Here is a 20,768-nt window from a genome sequence, read left to right as displayed (position 1 = left end):
ACCATATCTAGTGTTTACAAAGAATGGTCAGAAAAAATAAAATATTCAGTGAGCGGCAGTTCTGTAGGCGGAAATGCCTTCTTTATGTCAGAGGTCAGAGGAGAATGGCCAGACTGGTTCCAGCTAATAGAGAGGCAACAGTAACTCAAAGAACCACTGGTTACAACCGAAGTCTGCAGAAGAGCATCTCTGTTGTCTCTATTTTCCAAAACTGGACAATAGAAGATTGAATAGACATTGTCTGGTCTGATGAGTCTGTATTTCTGCTCAGACATTCAGATGGTAGGGTCAGAATTTGGCATCAACAACATGAAAGCATAGATCCATCCAACCTTCTATAACCAGTTCAGGCTGGTGGTGGTGTAATGGTGTGGGGAATATCTTTTTGGCACACTTTGGGCCCCTTAGTACCAACTGAGCATGGTTACAACGTCACAGCCTACCTGTGTATTGTTGCTGACCATGACCATCCCTTTATGACCACAGTGCTTCATCTTCTGAAGGCTACTTCCAGTAGGATAACATGCCATGTCTTGAAGCTGGAATCATCTGAGATCTTCTTTCTTGAACATCAAAATGAGTTCACTGGACTCACAGTCACTAGATTTCAATCCAGTATAGCACCTTAGGGACGTGGTTGAACAGGAGATTGGCATCATGGATGTGCAGCCGACAAATCTGCAGCAACTGTGTGATGCTGTCTTGTCAGTGTGGACCAGACTCTCTGAGGAATGTTTCCAGTACCTTGTTGAATCTATGCCACCAAAGATTAAGGTAGTTCTGAAGGCAAAAAAGGGTCCAACGAAGTACTAACAAGGTGCAATAAAGTGGTTGGTGAGTTAGATCAGGCAAGACACTACCACAATGACATGAATTTGAACCTATTTTAACTTAAGAATGAATGTAGATTACTTTATCTGGGGAGGCTAGATTTCAAATGAAAGCTGCAACACAAAGCAGACAAATGATGGCGGACAAAGTTTGCATTATCTTGGAGCTATTCAATGGAGATTGGTTGTTTTCATTATGCCTCCAAGACCGTAACAGCTGAAAGTAACCTAAATTTAATCATTTCAACGCGTCCACACCGACTCCCACCAGAGACATCACCCCACAGCTGGAAAATGTGATTAAACAGTTCAGACTGAGTTTGAATCCAAATCAGAGCCTGAATAACTGGTTGCAGTATTTTGTTGTAATCTGAGCCGGGGCTTCAAGGCGGCGGGGAGCATAATGTCGGAGACGCCAAACTAGCAGAGTCACAATGGACTAAACTCAGAGCAGAACAGAGAGGGAAGTCAGTCAGCTGGATCAAAAGGACCTTTGTTCTATTCTTCCCTCTGGAAAAAAAGAAGTCTTTCAGACTTTTTATTATTTTTCAGCAAAATTTGTTGCATGTATGTGCAAAAAATCAAATGTAAAAAGAAACGGGCAAAGAAGGGACAGGAACAAGGAGTAAAGCAACACTCAAGAGAGAACATGCAACTTATGGTAATGAAGTGCATAACAGTGGCAGGTGTGGGTGGAGGTGGAAGAGTGGGCAGAGTGCCCCCCCCCCCTCCCTACATGTGTGTGTGTGTTTTGGGGGGGGGGGGGGGGGGGGGGGTTCTGCTGATAGAAGTCTGAGTCATGATCTACTTGTCAATGCAAGACTCCAATACTGGTTTATTCATGGAAACAACTGTTCCTACTTAATAGTTTAAATAATTGCTTCCAAATTCAGTTAAAGACCCAGTCCAATGAAAATTATATTTTATGTGTTTTTAACATGTTCTTGTGACACTGTTCTGATGATGAGGACGTATATATAGAGCAATTTTGCTTAAAATTGCATTTCTGGGTATTTCTTTGTTCAAATGATGTTAGAAAGCAGCAAATTTGCTTGTAGACGATACGCTGTGTGGGCCACAAGCTCCCTGCTCTGCTCCGTTCCTGATGCATCTATCTGAATACAAATAGATCCATGTACGTCTTCGTTTTAGGTTGGAGGTGTGAGGAGCTGTAAGCTAGCGGGACAGTACAATGGATGGTTGATGGGGATGGAGCCGGGCTTACACAACTCATAGGCAAATTTCTAATGAACTCCTGCCGCTCTGCAGAAACTATGCCCAGGAAAACCACAAAGGTTTGGGGATTTTGGCTAAAAACTGCATGATCATATTTATAATACCAATGGTAATGCTTTTAAAATAGCTCAGAAGATGATTGGAGTGGCGCCTTAAGTCTGTGCAGTTATTTCACTGCGTTTGCCCAGAAGAATCTTCCACACATCTACAGACTCTTGCTGATTGGACAAATATGGTCGGAGCAGCCATTTGTCTTGTTTATAGCCTCTTGTAACTCATCCTAAGAAGCTTATTTATACAGTCCAGAAGTGACGTGTTATGCTTATAATGTATTTGGAAATGAGTTCCTGCATCGGCACCTCGTTTTAAGTTCACACTTTTCTCTGTCTTTTTTTTGTACGTTTGTCAGCTGTTTTTTTGTTCGAGGCTTAAAGCGGCTGCAGGAAACTTTTCCCTTTCTGCTTCACCCAAAGGGGAGTCAACACCAGGCTGGCTAAATGTAAAACAATCTGCCCGAGGAGAGTAAAAAATAGATTCTGGGAGCTGAACCTACTACACGGAAAGACAGTGTGCCGCCTCTCAAACTCAAAGCATCTCATATCTTGACCTGTTTATCTTATACCACTGACCCCCAACCATCACCAGGCTGGGATTTTCCCCCAAACGTTGACCTTCTCTTCCACTTCTTCTACGTAGGTGCCACCCCTGCTGCCGTGGAAACCAGAACCAGTGGGAAAAGCCCACCCAACTGCTGCTGACCAGCTGGAATAAGAGTCTGGGAAGAAAGCAAAACTAACCCCCCCACACACACACACACCCCCAACACTACAAACTCCCCACAGTCTGCAGGAGTACAGCCTTGGGACACAAAAATAGTGATTACTTAAGCTTGTGTCAGCTTTAAAAAACTAAGGTATGCACTCTTTCATTTCCCCCGGGGACATATTTTCACAAAGCGCTTTATAACTATATCATTTCCTGACAATGGTGGAAAAAACTTTTATCGTCCTGCACCACTGAGTTGTTATTTTAATGTGTTTTTACCAAAATCAACAGTGGACATGAGCTTTCCTTTGTTTATCCACATCATGGGTATTTTAATTTGATCATTAAACTAACAAAGAGTCTTCAGGGAGCTGTCCTTTCTGTTGAAAAGTAAATGAGCAGAATTTGTTAAGGAAAAGATAATTGACTCCATTGTTATTCAAACCACAAAACTGATATTGATGCATGCTCATTAGAAATGTCTAGAGCTGAAGTTTGGGCAGCTTCTCTAAATTACTGTCATTCTTTGAGGCAGACAGGAAAGGCAGACCCTGGTCTCAGCAGACGGGTCATTAAAAGCTCAGCCACATGCGGACCTATGTATAGGGACTCTCTTGAAACTCCAGACAGAAGAAGGAACCAACTCAAACCCGAAGAGAGTAGTGTCTCCCTCAGGCATGCGGCTACTGTCTCCAGGTCATAAAAGGACAGTAAGTCCGACCCAATTCCACCTCTGACCCCGTACTCAGTTGCCGTTTACGACTTCCTCACCTGTCCTCAGAGTCTCGCAGCGTGCCGACAAATGTCTCGGAAGCCTTTCCCTGAGCTGTAAACTGATCTGTGAGACTGTGGCGACCAAAGAGTGGAGCGCCGGCTTGATGAAAATTGTGTTTTTGTGGCATTTTTGGATGATTAAGGACATGTATAAAGAAAATTAAGCTTAAATTTCTTTTCTGGGTCTTTGTTAATTCAAATTGTTGTGAATCAGGAGCAAATAAAAAAAAAAAACATTAAGAAGATTGTATTGGTGATGCAGAAAATACACAGGGTGGGCCAAAAGCTCCCTGCTCTGCTCCATTCTGATGCGTCCACATGTAGACAAATAGATCCAAGCACGTCTTTGTTTTCCTCGTCTGTAAGCGGCTGTCAGCTAGTGAGAGAGTGTCTAAACAGAGAGCTCTAATAACCGAAAGGGGATGGTGGGGCGGGATTGCTCTGCACCAACGGCCCCGAACACAACTAAGAGGTGATTTTCTAATGAACTACTGCTGCTCTGCAGAAACTATGACACAGAGTTTTTGATTTAGGCTAAAAATGGCATTTTCCTCACTTAAAATGCTGAAAAGACGATCTGAGTGGGACTTTAGCCACTATTTAGGAATAAAATGTAGAAGATCTTGTGCCGACCTAAGTGGAATTTTTAATATCGCATTTACAAAAGAAAAGATTCTATGACTTACGCTTATGTGGGTGATTACAGTAACTCTGATTATAAAAAAAAAGTTTGCCTTAAAAGGACTGCCTTGGCAGTTGAATGTAAAAGAAGCAAAATATGGCCAATTACCTTGAAATCCATCGACAAATTTGTATTTTTCTTTGTTCTCTGAAGGCTCTCTAGTTGTGGGTCTGTCTGCAAACACCCATTTCGTATTTTCTCACCACCCTGCAATTTGACCTACCAGGATGAAGCACAAAAGCAGTATTGACCCCACAATCCCCTAACTAGGAAGAACGGGATAATTAACTGTTGTGTTAAAGGCTGCAAGACTGTAAAAAAAACCACATGAATACTGAGCAAACTACCTGATCCCACAGGACCCAGAGCCAATCCATACTTATGCATTTATTCAGCCAAATTATGGCCTCTGACTCGGTCTTGACTGATAAAATGCAGGCTTCTCCATCATCCGCTTGAGCTCTAATTAAGACCCAACATGTGGTGATGGAGGCATCTGTGCTTCCCCTTCATCTCGGTGAACATTCATCTTTATAAAAAGTACCTGTATGTGACTAAAGCATTGCTCACTGTTGTACAAGCACAAACAATAAAATCCTACATGGCCTCCACTGTGCGTATCACCCGTGACAAAGAAGGCTCGAGCCTTTCCCATCTGGGAAGCATCTGTTTGGGTGGTGATTCATCCATTCACACGTATTCACAGCTTCAGGTGTTGATGGCTGAGACCTGACATCTGTAAACAACTATCTTTCTGTCTTTTTGAGCAGAATTAAGTTCAGAAAATAACACTTTCATGAATAATTTATAGATTTTAAACGTTTCTGGTAGACGAGTCACTACGTTTGCGAAAAATATGGGTTCGAAAAAAATCAAGTGAATGAAAGAAATTAATCTGAAGTTAGAAAAAACAAATCCATGAATTGGTTGTTTTAAAGAGTATTTTTTGAATTTATTTGAGGTAATTTAATGTCAGAATTTAAAATAAGATTAATAAAAGTTCCACTTTAATTCAGCTTAAGTGACTAGCAATTTACAAAACTACTAAATGTGGTTTTAAAGAGTTCATATTGGACCACTGAATTGATTTTATTGAATTGTATTGAGCTTTTAACGACCCACTTCAAGGAAAATTTTGTTTTTTTAACATTTTCCTCATGATGGAGGAAATATATGAAGAAAATTAGGCTTAAAATTGCATTTCTGACTTTTTCTTTATTTAAATCATAGTGAATACAGAGCTGATGTAAAAATATAGACTTATAAGTGTTATGTACAAGTTACTATGGTAAGCCAGAAGCTCTCAGCCTTGCTCCATTCCGATGCATCCACTTGACTAGATCCATATATGTTTTAAATAGTTTTTACCCTTAGTAGTGTTCCTCATCTGAGCTGCTATCTGGCTCAAAACTGTACGGCTGAAAAGCTCCAAAATTGTTTACAAATTTTGCCGCACTGCTAATGTTAGGTTGGGGTATGAGGGGCTGTAAGCTAGCGGAACAGGGAAGATGATGGGAAGGGGGTGGGCTTATACCGTGCCAGGAGGCCCGCCCAACTGTTGCTCTGCAGAAACTTTCCAAAAAAACTACACAGGTTTTTTGATTTGAGCTAAAAATGCCATTATCACAGTTTAAAAGAACACTGGGAGGGTTTTAAATACATCAAAAGATGATGGGAGTGGGTCTTTAAATTAAAATCGTAGCTTTTATCATAATACCCTGCACATCACTTTTGCTAGGATTGTTTATGTGAAACAGTGAAATTACAGTGGGTTTGTTTTCTGTACATCATTTAAACTCATTGATTCAACTAATGGTTTAATCACTATGCTGTGCATTTCCTAAATCCATTTGCTTACATTAGTCAGGAGCCTATTTCCTCTGTTTTTAGAGCTGCGTTAATGCTGCGCACGAAGGCAAACATTCCACACACTTTTTCTGCTACAGCTTTGTTCTCAGTGACAAAAAGTAACAGCCTACTATGCAGCACGCCTGCTGCTACACCAGCAAAAAAAAATGACTTAACGCAGGGGTAGACTGAAATAACCTTTCTGCCCATCCGATGGTTCCCCAGACTTCCTGTTTGACAAAACGAAATCCCTGCTAATGCCTGGCTTTCCGACCTTTTCTCTATTACTGTCTGACTCAATTGGCTTTTATTAATCTGCTCCATCTTTCTGGCTGAACCAGAGTCCAACCTTTGGGTCAAAAAGTCCAGCCCTTTTTTTTTTTTGTTCTGCCTGCAGCATACCGAGATGAGCCCAACCACTGTGAGGAAAGAGGGAAGAGAGATGAAGTGGAAAGATACAGATGGGTGGACAGAGTTCAGAAGTTTGGAAAAAAACATAGTGTTATAGACCCACTCTGATCATATTTTAAAATCTATTTTAAAAGCGTTCCCAGTTGTCTTTTAATTATGATTATGCCACTTTTAGCCTAAATCCTGTGTCGTTTTCTAGTCTGTTTCTGAAAGCAGTAGTAGTTCATTAGAAATTTGCCTCTGAGCTGTGGGTAAACCAGCAAAGTAAAGCAGCCCCCTTCCCATCATCTATCTGTTTACATACTCTCTTTCACGCTTACAGTCCATCACACACAATATATCGCAAATTTATCGTTAGCGTAAGATCAAGCTGTACAATATGCATATCGCAAAAGATGGCGAAAATTGCAATACATGGTTACCTTAAAAACCTAAAACAATCTTATGGCAGCTTGATGTATTTAACAAATCAAATAAATCCATTTATGCATTTGACCAATGAGCTGCACCCCTTCAAGTTGTTGACGAATTAGATGGAGGTCTTTCATGTTAGATGTTTATGTAGATGTTCATATGTAGACGAGGGTCATTTGGAGTATAATTTTCAAAATGTTTCAGTGAAATGGAAATTATGTTTTTGGTATTTTTGCTATTTGTGTATATACCGCAAGTTATATTGTTATCGCAATATTGACTAAATATTGATCACTTATATCGCATATTGCAAGTTTTCCTCATATCGTGCAGCCCTAACCCCAACTTCACATTACAAAAAAGGCGAGCAATATTGGAGCTAGTCATCCACACAGTTCTGAGCCAGATACCAGCTCGGATGAGGAAAACAAAATGTTTACGGATCTATTTGTCTGCAAGTGGATGCAACAGAACGGAGCAGAGCAGGGAGCTCATGGCTTGAGGAAGTAACTTGTACGCCAATCTTACAAGCTTTCATACATGCATTTTTTCATCTGCTCCTGACTCACTATGATTTGAATAAAGAATTTTAGCTTAATTTTTCCTTACACATGTCCTCCATCATCAGAAAAATGCCCCAAGAACAAGTTAAAAACACCAAAAATACATTTTTTATCAGAGAGGGTCTTTAAAAACCGAGCAAAACTGTATTGAAGCAATCTAAGGTAGCGAGGGCAGAAGAAGAGGAGTGGGTTCATCCTGAGTAAAGATAGACTTGAACACAGGAGAGAACAGACTGCCTCTGGCACACAGGCTACGCTTCACAGCTGTCTGACTTCCAGAACCCTTGTGGACAAGTCGGCAGGGGTTTGAAGGAACTGCATGTCCAGGAGATATAATTTTTTTTTGATTTTTTTAAAGTTGCCGCTAGGTTGAATGAGCGCATTACAGTGCAAGAGAGGTCCGTACTTTAGGTGATCAATCAACCCAAAGGAAGAGACATCCACTTTATAACCATTAGAGACCGGAAACATGAGCAATAAAGAGCAAGAGAGTGTACTGAACACCATTACACCCAGCTCTTGTCCACACCGCCTGCCTTCGCTTGAACATTTGGGCCAATGGAATCTCATTAGTTTTATGCCGCTTCGACATGACAGATGAAACACTGCAGTTCATCATCATCTCACAAACCTGGCAGGACAAAGTGGAGGACGGAATACTGATAAGTTTGGGATTGTGGATAGAGAGGCACGTTAAAGAAACTCCAAATGCATGGATCTGCCACCTGAGGCTCTGGAGCCACATGTGTCTCTTTTACCCCTCCATTGAGGCTCGCTGAAGAACTGACATATTTTCGGACAGCAAGCCACATTAAGTAAAACAAAACAGTCAGACAGCTCATTCAAAACAGCTGAAGAACAGTGCTAGGCTTCTGACTTCAGTACCTACAAGGCTCCAACATTCCAACAAGCGATGCGACATATCAGTTTAAAAAAGTCGTACTAAAACATTTAGAAAGACCAGATTTCATACTGGTCTGTCTAAACTCACTGGATTATAAAGCAGATTTTTTATTTTTGAAAGTAAATTAGATTATTTTTAATGCGACTGAGTCAAAAAAAATCCAGGAAGGGTCACGTAATTACCTCTGATTTAATTTTAGTTTGTTAGATATAAAGATTTCAGTTGGATATGCACCACAAACAGTAAAATAAACTGTATTTATACTTTGTTTAAATTAATTTAATTCAATTCAGTTTTTTTTATTTAGCCCAATATTACAACAAAGTTGTCTCAACGGGCTTCACTAATTGTACAATTATAAAATACAATAGCTAATTGCTTAATTAAAGTAAAATAAACAGACTAAGCTAAACTGGGCATTCCTGCCCGTAGACCCACCTTTTTGGCAAGTAAAAACTCCCAATCTGATAAATTTTTAATTATTACGACAACTTTTCAACCCGTTAAGCAATCAACTTAACTCCAGTGGATTGTGTACCTGACAAAAGAAGTCTTGCGTAATTTAGCAGCACTTTAAATAATGTGTTGGTTATCGGTGCAAAGACGACAGGAAAAGCCGCTATACTCCACGTCAGAGTCAGCTGATTCATGTTGATCACGTAAACGGTATGTCAAAGAGTCTGTGCTTTCAACCCTTTAAAACATCTCCTGTTTTAAAAGGTTGAAAGCCATTTGGCTTCCGACTTGTGGGATGAGTGTTGATGATGCTGCCTCTACACCTTATAGCAGCTGACAAGCTCTGAAAAATTAAGTCAAAACTGCATCCTTGCCGTGTTTTATATAAAAAAAAAACTCTCACAACAAAGAGATTAAAAAACTGTTCCACAAGGAAAGATAAATAAAGTATTTGGAGGCATTTTTGGGATGGCTTTCATTTTCCTGTTGCTCCTGAAAATGAGTGGTGTTGGTCAAAAGGGGAAGTGGAAGCACACATTCTGGGACTGGGCAGGATCCAGCTGGCAAGAGCTCCTAAAGCTGACACAAGGACAAAGCTCCAGACTGTGCTGCTACCCCTCTGAAGCAGGGCAACAAGTTGGAGCCAAATGGCCCCTGGCAATATTAGGGATGCCATAAAGGCTGCCCGAGTGTAATTTATATACATGTTCTCCTATTTATCACTCACGTTCGTGTCCTTGAAACACCCTCTGAGCCACAGAGGAGGTTCAATGTGAGCAGAGAAGTTAATTTCCGCTGCCCTCTTCAGTATTGCATGTTGAGAGTGCTACCCATGGAGGTGGTGGACTTGAATTGTCATCAAACTTTACCAAAAAAAAAAAAAAAAAAAAAATTCTCATAGATTATCCAACCAGCTTCACATTGTTCAATTACTGACAGCCTGACCTCAAGTTGGCCAACAAAAAGTGCTGGCAATAGATGCCAAACACAGCCAATCAACCAGAAAGACAAAACTGAGAATCTGGCCCAGAATTCAACACAGCCAATTAATTGTTATTTCCGTTCAGCTGCATCACCAGTGGAGGTTGTGTGGGAAGAGCTCAAGCAGAGCTGCCAACAGGTCTGTGTAAACTGTGGCAGGCAGGAAGTCACAAGTTTTGTTTAAAAAAAAAAGGGTTTCATCTTTCACTACAAACTTTATTCACCCCTCAGTTTAACTTTAGATTAAAAAAAAAATAGAAAAACTAAAGCTTTGTAAGTGGCCACCAAAAAACTGTGGGTTGAATAAATCATTAGTTTGTCATTTTGCTCAGAAAAAAGCTCACGCGGGAGAGGAGTCGCACGAGAAAACCCACACTTTTCTGATCTCCTTTCATGAAAGCACTGTCAGAACTCTCAACTAATATTTTATGTTATACACAGTAAACGCCTCTATTCAATAATTCATGCTCATCCCTCGGTGATGGCATTGAATTTTCCTCTACAAAGTGCGAGCAGTTCTCCTCACTTCACCCAACGATGACAGACAAAATGAGACTCTATAGATTCCCCGCTGACCTTCCTTTAAAACGAGGCTGCACTCGGTTTTTTCAAACGCGGCTCACATCCCTGCGGGAAACAACACCTCATAAGGTTGCAGCTTCTCTGAAGCAGCAGCAGCAGTTCATAAGAAGTCCTCACAAACTCCCAGAAAAAAGGGACCAAGCGCGGGGTCGCCGTGCAGCGTAGAGTTTGTCTTGTTATTTCACCTTCGGTTTGGAGGACTCAGCAGTTCAACCATAAAATATCGCCAACACCCTCCAGCTTTGAGCAGCTATATTGCCTGACATTGTTATCAGCAGCTAAAATGATTTAAGCCGCGCTGACATTCTCTGCAGGTCAAAGCAATATTTTGAAGGATTTCAAACCTGTTTTGAAGTATCTTCTATTGCTTTCATGCATTGCATTTTTTAAATCAAAAATTGTTTTATCTGATTGCTGCTCCTCTACACACAAATCTCACAGCCCATTTCATATTCTGCATAAAGAAACAACACTGCTTAGCTCTGTGCACAAATCTTGAAATAAAGTGCCCGGAGTTGGAGTCCGATGCAATAAAAACATCTATCATTTTACAGTGCTTTAGGAATTTTCTGCTTATATCACAAATCTACAGTATTAATCCCTATAAAGCAGTCACACAAACTGAATCAGACTGTCGCAGAGGAGGTTTTCCGATGTCGGAGTGAATTCAGAACACATGGCCATCACTAGAATCTCTGTATTCAGTCTACAAGGATCCCTTCCCTGTCAGTGATCTGCAGCTTTTAATGGCCTACACAAATGAAAACTATGTTTTGAACATCCTCTCGTTGCACTTTTCCGATGATGAAGGACATATATTAAGAAAATTGAGCTTAAAGTACCCCTCTGATCATCTTTTGAGCTGTTTTAAAGCAGTTTTTAGCCTAAATCTAAAAACCTGTATGTTTTTTTAGGACATAGTTTCTGCAGAGCAGCAGTAGTTCGTTAGACGTACATGGATCTAGTCATCTACAAGTGGATGCATCAGAATGGAGAAGAGCAGGGAGCTTGTGGCCTGCCGTTGTAGCTTCCATGTCATAGCTAGAAGCTTTCCTCAAAGGCATTTTTTTATCTGCTCCTGAAATGCAATTTTAGACTTAATTTTCTTTATATATGTCCTCCATCATGAAAAAAAATGACACAAGAATACCAAAACACCAAAAAGATGGTTTGAGTTTCTCTTTACTCAAATCATTGTGACAGGAGTAGACAGAGAAAATGCAGTTTGAAAAAGAACAAATTTGTGGCGCAGAAAATATGTTCAGTGGGCCACAAGCTCCCTGGCTCACAACTCAGAGGAGAATTTCAAATTAACCTTTTTTTGATTTTTGCTTTAAAAAAAAAAAAAAAAAGAAGAAAAAAAAGGCACAATCGTAATAAATAGACCACAGGGAATGCTTTTAAAACAACTCAAAAGATGATTGGAGTGGGTCTTTAAACATGTCTAAGTTCTTTTGTGCAAAGATCGTGGAAACTCTATGCGACGTGAGGATGAGGGATAGTGAAAGTTGAGATGACAATAAAAACAAAAGCCAGGAAAATCCTGCAGAGTAAAGCATCTCCACGACAAAATGCACAGAACAATGGCCCAAACCGTGCAGTCTAGCTATATGTTTCTTTCAAATTCAACTTTCTGCTTCTAAGCACAAATTATTTTGCACAAAGCCCAAGTGCTGCAATGTGGGCCTGCTTCTCAAGCCCCGACTTCACCACTCTGACTGGTTTTTGAGAGATAATCCCACAGATTTTTCTGAGCCACACCATAAGCAGATCAGGTGTCTCAGTTTTAGGAGCCCCTGCCTGTCATAAGTATTTAAGAATCAAAGCGCCGTCTTGTAAAAACATTGGAAAATGACTGCCTCGGGCTCCCAGCTCCATCCCTAATATTTACTTGTTGATATCTGAGGCAATCGTGAAAACTGTCAAAATGTCAGCCGTCGTGATGCAATCTAATAGCAAACTGTCAGAACGATATACGGCGCCCCCGTCAGCGGACAAATGCTGAAGGGAAATACAAAGTAGAAACAGTTACAAGGAAAGCTAAAGCTGATGAAAACAAATGTTCAGGAACTTTCTCCCCGCTGGGTGCAGCGCTGCTTGAGGCGCCCAAAAGCCCATTCGGGGAGGGGGAGCCGGGAGCCAAATCCCTGACAACCAAATCCAAGTCAGGAATCTGTAAATGTCTGGGGCGTTCATCTGTGGAGCCGCTGTTCTCTGCAAAAACCAGAAAGTGCTTCACCAACCCAAGCAGCATCATGCTCAAAGTGCAGTGGAGAAAGTAATGAACCAGTGGGGGAAAACAGAGGCAAACAACAACACCAGGAACAATAGTTGCTGTGCAAATTTGGAGCGGCAGCTAATGAGATAAAGCGCTCTGATACCCCCTTTCAGATCTAATCTTTTTCGTGGGAGTGAGTTGAATTACAAGAAAATTTGCCGTTTTTATTTGTGGCGGCCCGTAGAGAGATTTTCCCCCTGCCTGGCAAGATGCTCTTCATTAGTGCTCCACAACAGGATCAGACAAAACACAAAGCATCAGACGGCAAAGCCACTTCACTTCTGTTGTTCATCACATTTCTTTCCTCTTTCCACTCCTGCAAATCACTAATGCCTTAGTCACTTGCAACACTGTAAAGGTGTTGCAGGTTTTTGGGTTGTTTGGGTTATTTGTTCAGTAGCCTTGAGAGTCTTAAAAGACGACTTTTAAATGAAAAAGTATCGTTATTTTTATTATTACTATGGAGATTCGTAGACAGGAGCTGCATCTGAAGCTACGTTCACACCGCCCTCAGTAATACACGTTAAAGCCTACTTGCTATTAAAAGTCCACGTAAATGCACATAAATGCGCGTTTTGGGCTCCTGCATTCAAAACTCTTACATTCACACGTAAATACACACTTTTTTTAAGGGTCTATGTACAAAACAAATGGCCGCTGAACGCATGTTCAAAGCTAAACCAGGCCGAACTTTGACCAATCAGGGACTCAGATCCGGTTGTGACGTATGGTCACTACCAAAAAATGTTCTTGAAAATGTGCATAGCTACATGTACACGCAAGAGTTTTGAATGTGAAAGTTGGAAGCGCGCATTTATGCGCGTGAACATGCTTAACAGTCAAGCTGCATGCAAAGGGAACACAAGGAGCAGAGATGCCCAAATTAGTTTAGGCTGTTTAAGTTGGTTTAGCAATCAGCTATTGAACTCTATGACTTTATGTTCTTTATGATTCATGTTTATTACACAATTACTGGTATGAAGCCCATTGAGATGCCTATTGTTGTAAATATTGGGCTATACAAATAAAAATTGAATTGAGTTGAACAGCACTAACAAACAGGCTTCCTGTACAGTGAGGAGGATTCAGACGGGTTGAAAAGATTGGAAAATCGTGCCAGAGTCTTACTTTCCCGTATTGTATTAGTGTTCAATACGACCTGTCGCCTGCAGCATGTCCAGATAAAAAAAGCGCATTAACATTTTCACCCTGCGGATTCACCGAGCGGTCTACAATCTTGATATTTCCTTCGTTCTCTGGACAGGTTTGCCTATTTTTCGCCCGCAGACAGCCCGTATCTACCCTTATGGGCAGTTGTGACAAAGGCACAAGATTTGCTCCCACTTCCCAGCCCCCACTCCACATCCACAGTCTGTTTCAATCATCAGGTTTTAATTTAACATCTCAACTTCCCCTGCTGACCGCCTGAAATATTTCCACGCTCTCTTGCAGGTGAGGGTGGACAAAAAAACAGTGCAACAGCCCACTGATATTCTCAGTTCTGTCGCCTCCAATTAGCCCATTCAGAGACATCTCTGCCCTTTGGCTCGCCGGAGTTTCAGATGAAAAGATCTGAGCAACATCCCCTTGCATTGTACGCCCCCTTCTTCCCACCATCTAAATTTGAGCGTGTCTGGATTTGTGAGACTGCAAAGGGGACAAATCGCAAGAAAGACCGCTAGGAATTTTTCTTTTTTTAATCCTGTATCTTAAAATAGCAGCTTGCTGTAACACCATTTCCAGTGGATGTGGGTTTAACTGGAGATTTTCTTACATAGAAACTAAGTTACTCCAACAGTTTCACCTTAATCACACTCCATATTATATGCATCATAAATACTGATGTTTCTAAGAAGCTAAGCCCTTTGAAAATGAGAACACGTGGTCTTTTTGCAGAATTATCCAGCCGGAAAAACCTGGCAGCTCCATCAAATTTGCTTGCAACCTGCTTCCCTGTCACCTCACTTTTTAAATCCAAACTAAAGTGAAGGGGATTGTAAACAGCGGCGCGGTGAGCCGCTGCACCGCAGTGTGCAAGCAAGTCTTTTTTTTTTCTTTTCTTTTTGGGAGTTAATGAGAGGGCTGGAGCGCCAAGACTTCTTAAAGTGGGGCAGAAAACTTTGCTGGTTCATTGGAAGCCTTTCCTCAGACCTCATGTCCAAAGAGTGCACATGTTCAGAAAAAAACCCCAACAGAGTACATAAACAAAGCCGGTGAAAACTGGACCTATTTACTGCGATTAAACAAGCAAACAAGTCAAAGCTTTTTGTGAAGCTCGCATCCTTTCTGCAGATTTCAGGAAAACTTGCTTACCAACAATACCTGATGTCAAATGTCCGGAGGCCCTGAAGTGCAAATCACTCAACGCAAAAACATCGTAATTATAAAAGCTAAGCAAATAATTAAAAAAAATGGTTTCTTATTTTGTTTGATTTCATTTTGATTGAGTTTTTCCAAAATGTGCTCCTTTTTTTTAATGTAAATCGGAAAAGGTCGGTACATTGTAGATTGGATGATGATGTTTGTTCATCATTTCACTCAAAGTTTTTTTTTGGCATAAACTGATACTAGATATGCTCTGTGCTGACATTAAAGACGCATTTGAAAAAACTCAAACGCCAAAAACTCATCCAATCAATGACGTCCCATACTTTTTCCCGTTTCTTATTGTGCTTCGTTTTTTAAATTCATTTTGATTTCTGGAAATTAAATTTTTTTGTAATTGTGTTTTGATTTCTGGAATTTCTTTTTCTTTTGCTTTTTCAGTTGCTATTGTGATCTTTAGTATGTTTTTGCATTAAGTGATTTGTTGGTGTGATTTGCACTTAAGGGCCCCCTTGGGAATGAGGCCGGGCAAAACTCGACTCATGTGAGAATTGCTTCAAAACTTTTGGACAGAAAGTGGAATAAGACTTCTTTTCCGAGACTTTTTCATTTCCTGAGCAGCCGATCTGAGGAAACCGCAGATTTTCTGGGCTGATAGATGGACTGTTTGTCCAAAAATGCATCGTTTCATGCCTCCATTGTTGCCTCATCTGTATGCTTGACTGTAGTTCTAATGAGGAACAAACAAATTTGGCTGCAGAGTTAATTACAGTCATTAAAACCTTTGTAATCTGTGCAATTATCTACATCTCGACATTTACAGTTTGTGGCCTGTAATTAAAAGTGAATCACAACAAATTCATTTGCCAAAACGTGGGTTCAAGGTGAGCCGCAGGTACAAGCCCCTCCTCACTGTGCTCACCTCCAACAAACTGGATGCCACCGGCCACTCGGCCAATCGTACGTGAGATGAGGTCGGAGATGCAGCAGCCCATGAGGGCAGTGAGTGCCACCAGCAGGAGGAGGCCACACCCGACGCCCGTCACCACCGTGCAGATCCTCCACTGCAGGCTCGGGATGCCGTGGAAGGAGGCGTAGCGCCCACACTGCTCCAGCATCACCGTCATCTGCCTCTCCTCGTCCCTCACTGGGTAGGAGCAGCGCCGGAATGTACCAAAGGACACCGGCTTGTCCATCTGTGTTCCCAGCAGCCAGTAGGGCATGAAGAAGCCGACGCAGGAGGCAGCGGCGCTCAGCAGGGACAGCAGGGCCCAGATAACACCTGTGCACGTCAGACTGGACGCCATTGGAAGCAGCGCAAGTTTCTCACACAGTCACTGAATGGACAGCAGTTTAATGAACAGATGCTGGAGGTCTTGAGGTGAACATTTAACACTCGCAGTCTTTACCACCTCAGGGACTCCAGGTCCCTGTCAAAAAGAAGGGGAAAAAAGAGGCAGAAAAACAGATAAGTGGTCTGTTCTGAAAAGCTGTTGGCTTATGAGAAACCATGAAATATCTGTTACATAAGTGAAAAAAAAACGAGGAATTTTCATCTACTTCAATACATAACCAGCCATATTTTACAAAGAATAGAAAGCTGGAAACAGAGCAAAATGATTAAATGATATGCATTATTATTCAGATTTTGTTGCCTTCCTGTCAGGAATTTAGTAATTTGAGATTTTTTTCAAACATGCTTAAAGAAACCTCGTTTTAAAAAATGTAATTGGGGTTTGTTTATTATAAAAAAATGATTTTATAAAAGCAATTTTAAATCCACATTTTCCTCCTTTGTCCTAATCCCATCATGCACCAAGCATCTACCCCAAAGATGGAATGTAAACAAAGATAACAACAAAATAACTGTTTATTCAAACACAATGTCATGCGTTATTCTGTAAAACACTTGGCCAAATACAGCAACATCATGGCACAAACGAAGCTTTTTATTGAGTCTAAACGAAACTTTATCAGAGTAGATAGTAAAACTTCAACCAATGCAGGAAATGACTTGTTAATTAACAACGAACCAACAGAAAAGGTTGGACTGGGATTGCAGAAATTGCAGATAATCTCCAAGAACGCACGGATTAATGTAAAAATGCGTCAAATCTTACATTTTGGAAGACTTCCAGAAGAAGGTGAGTTAGGTATACACAGGTTGTTCCCATATGCGGACCCCAGCTGGGTCTAAAACAAACTTTTTTGCAGAGGAGGACGAGAGGCAGGAAGCAGAAACCGACGATCCGAAAAGTGACTGCAGGACGTGCGCTGGAATCGGCTTCTTCTCAACGGTGCGCTGCACCGGAGCAGTGATCCGTTCTCCACTCGCGCGCGGAGCCGCTGCTGCTGCTGACTGCCCGAACCCCGAGCTCACATTCCAGCTCAGAGACTGGAGGGAGGCGGGGAGGAGGCGTCCAAGAGACGCCGCTGGGATGCAACCATCAATCACGCCGAACTCCACCCAGGGGCCGGACTCACCTCCACCACGCTGACGCATTCACGGACAGTCAGAAAACGGAAGCTTTACTTTGTACGCGTAAAGGTGAAACACATTACGAAATAAACATCTGTTATTTATAAAAATGGAATTAGCAAAAACAATAATTCTCTTTTTTTATCTCTAATAAAATTCAGTTTGGGTTTATTTACTAAGGCAAACATATTCAATTCTTAGTTGACAATTCAATCATTTTAGGAATTCATGCAATCAGTAATGACATTACATTACATTATATTTTAAATAGTCTGAATATTTTAATATGTATTTGTGCAGAACATAGTTATTGAGATTCATTCCTCACCCATACCAACTTATGCATTCTCAGTAGGGTCGTAGGGAACTCTAAGAGCAATCTTGTATTTCCTGACAAAGCAAAATTTTAATGCATTTAAATTTGTTGCAAGGGCTGAAGTGTTTGCAGTGGATCTGGAGTTGCAAGCATCCCAGGAGGTGAGAGATGGTTAATAGAATCTAATTATAGTGCAATGTTTTTCTCTCTCTCTTTTACGTAAATTACGTAAAACTCTTATTATTATTTTTTTACTGTAGCCATTATTCACTCAATGACCAATCGATAGTTCAATCTTCATTTTTTCCCCCTTATTGCTTTCATTTTATTTAAGAGAATACTTTGCGTTAGAAAAAGTTCTCAATTTAAGTGCTACAAGTCTATACTAAAATTAAACTCAAACTCAAACTGTATTTATTTGTATAGCGCCTTTTATTCCAGCTGAAAACACAAAGCTCTTATTTTACATAATAGCAAATCTGCAGGAAATGAATACCTCACTAAGCCCCGGAACGTTGTATCTGGGATTCCGACCGGACGTACTTTTCAAACGGACCAAAATACCTCTCAGAGTTGACGTGGAAGTGTATGCAAAAATGGCTAATACTCAAGCAGAAATTCCGATAGATAGTTCCACCGTGACATCAAATTCAAATGTTTCTTCGCAGCCTAATAACCCGTTATCAAGGAAGCTTAACAAAATATTGGAGACGAGACTTGACAATGACAAGGTTCGTCGGAGGGTTTGGTTTCATGCTAGCTAGCTAACAGTCGCTGGTGTGGGAAGAACACAGCTCCAGCTAACACTTACATTTTTCGTGCTGTTAATTACTTGAAGCTAAAATAAACACGCTATTTAACCTTCAAAGCACAACTTAATTGATGTGAATAGTGTTGCCGAAGTATTTTGTTATCATCCTCTCCTGTGTTTTTAAGTGGTTCCTCTATTTTATTCTCAGGAGATGCTGGAGGCTCTAAAGGCATTGTCAGTGTTCTTCACCGAAAACAGTTTGCGCACCAGGAGAAATCTTCGCGGAGACATAGAGAGACGAAGTCTAACGATTAATGAGGACTTTGCACGAATATTTCAAGAAGTAAAGGAGGTAACTCTAACATAATGTGCATCATGTGAATTTTCCATAGCATTGAATTACTTGTTTTTAGGTCAAAATTTAAACTTTTGTGCCTTAAGTAAAATGGACCTAAAAGCATCCAAATGTGGACGCAGGTAAAATAGTAAACGTACTGCAAACACAGAGTAACTTTCGGAATTTAATGTTTCACAGAATGGTTTCGTCTTGTTAAATAAGAAAACCTAAAAGCTAAATGTGAAACAAGCAAACAAAAGAAAGTCCTGCATGACTAATATTTTCAAAAACTAAATGCAGCAATTAAAAAAGAAATCTCTGTTGATTAATTCTAAAAGCAAACAAAGCAACAACAAAAAAATCTGAAAAAAGTAAAATAGTTGCTGTAAACACAAATTTACATAAGTTAAAAGATGCCCAAATCAAAAGGAAAATACACTCAGATGTAATTGAGTAAATGTAACATAACCTCCATCCCAAACACTTGTGCAGTTACCTTCCTTCTAAGAAAAGAAAGTGAATATTTTTCAGTCATTTTTTCTAAATACGAAGGCTTATTTTTTGGCCTCACAGACCTGGAAGAGGGGTTAGGGTTAGGATTACGGCTGGGGTTAGGTCAACCATCTAATAGCTCCCATATCCTGCTCACTGCTCCCGCAGGGATGGGTCAGTGCCACAGAACAAAATTTCACAGAATTAGGTGTGTGATATCTGATGGAACTTTGGCTTCATTTTAAATACATGTGTCCACCAACAGCATTTATGTCTGGGCAATGCAGAAATGTTTATCTTTGCAGTACATATTACATGTGGCCAATGTGAATTTCAATCTTTTTTTTTTATTTGCTTAGCATCAACCATGAGAAAAAATACTGCTGTTTTAGAATGTAGTAGCATTTTGAATAAGCTGACTTTGTAGCTAAATAAATCATGTATATGATGTCCAAACTGTGCGTTGGCCTTTAGAATAATTAATTGACTGCACTACTTATGTGACCAAAATTAGCAGTGAAGCTGACAGGATGCTGATTTAAACTGTTAGTCTCGGACCTATTAAACACGAATTTGCCACTGCTTTTGGGTTATTGGACTGATTATTCCTCCATGTAAGGTCTTGGTCAAAAATAAACATGTCAACCACACATGCAGAGATTTGACCAAATAAAATGCCACATATTTCATTGAATTGCATCTGCAAACAAGAAAGATTGTCTTAACCGTTTTATACTTTTTTTAAAATTATATTTATATTTATAATTATTTATACAAAACAACATAATGAAAAAATAGTGGCCTGTCACATTCTGGCAGATGCACTTTTCTTTTTTGGGGTTTCGGTCTATCGCAGAATAAATGGTGCAGTTAAACTGACCTGCAAGTATAGTACCGCTAAATGGAGTTACATTTGCAGAAACGTCTGATAAGATTCGTGCATAAAAGTCAATAAAGTAAATATTTGGAGTGTATATGCATCCAATCAAAAACATCCTCCTGCTTTGCTCATTTTTAAGATACTTTTCCAAAGTAAATGGTGTATTAATACATCAACCAAATAGTTCAAAATAGAAACAAAATTCCTAAAAAAAAACCCATATATTTTTGTATATATGCATATACTTAGTGTGTTCCTTCGGCTTAAACCAAAGGGCGTGCATGGCAGACTGCTTCTTCTGCAGGGATGCAACGGTGTAAACATCAAAAAACAACTGTGAGAGTGTGTCGTCTCCACTGCTGCTGCAGCAGTTTCCCCAAAAGTATGTAAACATGCGAGTGCTGATGGGAGAAACGCTTTCTCCTCTGTTCTGAGGCCTCATCTTACAAAATAAGATGAGGAAG

General features: G+C 40.4%; 2 protein-coding genes across 2 annotated transcripts in view; one reads left to right on the top strand and one right to left on the bottom strand.

Moving 5' to 3' along the window:
* lhfpl6 (LHFPL tetraspan subfamily member 6) overlaps positions 1 to 17,537 on the bottom strand; it is a 61,033-nt gene extending 43,496 nt beyond the window's left edge. The window contains exons 1-2 of the mRNA XM_004075289.5: positions 17,170 to 17,537; positions 15,972 to 16,479 (exon numbers count right to left, since the gene is read on the bottom strand). Of these exons, the coding sequence (XP_004075337.1) occupies positions 15,972 to 16,356 (385 nt within the window). The 5' untranslated portion in view covers positions 16,357 to 16,479; positions 17,170 to 17,537. The remainder of the gene's footprint in view (positions 1 to 15,971; positions 16,480 to 17,169) is intronic.
* Positions 17,538 to 18,369: 832 nt separating this feature from the next.
* Positions 18,370 to 20,768, top strand: part of cog6 (component of oligomeric golgi complex 6) — a 34,610-nt gene continuing 32,211 nt past the window's right edge. The window contains exons 1-2 of the mRNA XM_004075290.5: positions 18,370 to 18,575; positions 18,804 to 18,947. Of these exons, the coding sequence (XP_004075338.1) occupies positions 18,441 to 18,575; positions 18,804 to 18,947 (279 nt within the window). The 5' untranslated portion in view covers positions 18,370 to 18,440. The remainder of the gene's footprint in view (positions 18,576 to 18,803; positions 18,948 to 20,768) is intronic.

The sequence above is a fragment of the Oryzias latipes genome, chromosome 13 (genome assembly GCF_053564925.1).
Source record: "Oryzias latipes strain Hd-rR chromosome 13, Olatipes_Hd-rR_3.1".
NCBI classification, from domain to species: Eukaryota; Metazoa; Chordata; class Actinopteri; order Beloniformes; family Adrianichthyidae; genus Oryzias; species Oryzias latipes.
Note: the sequence above shows the minus strand (reverse complement) of the source record. Positions and strands in the feature narration are given on the sequence as shown.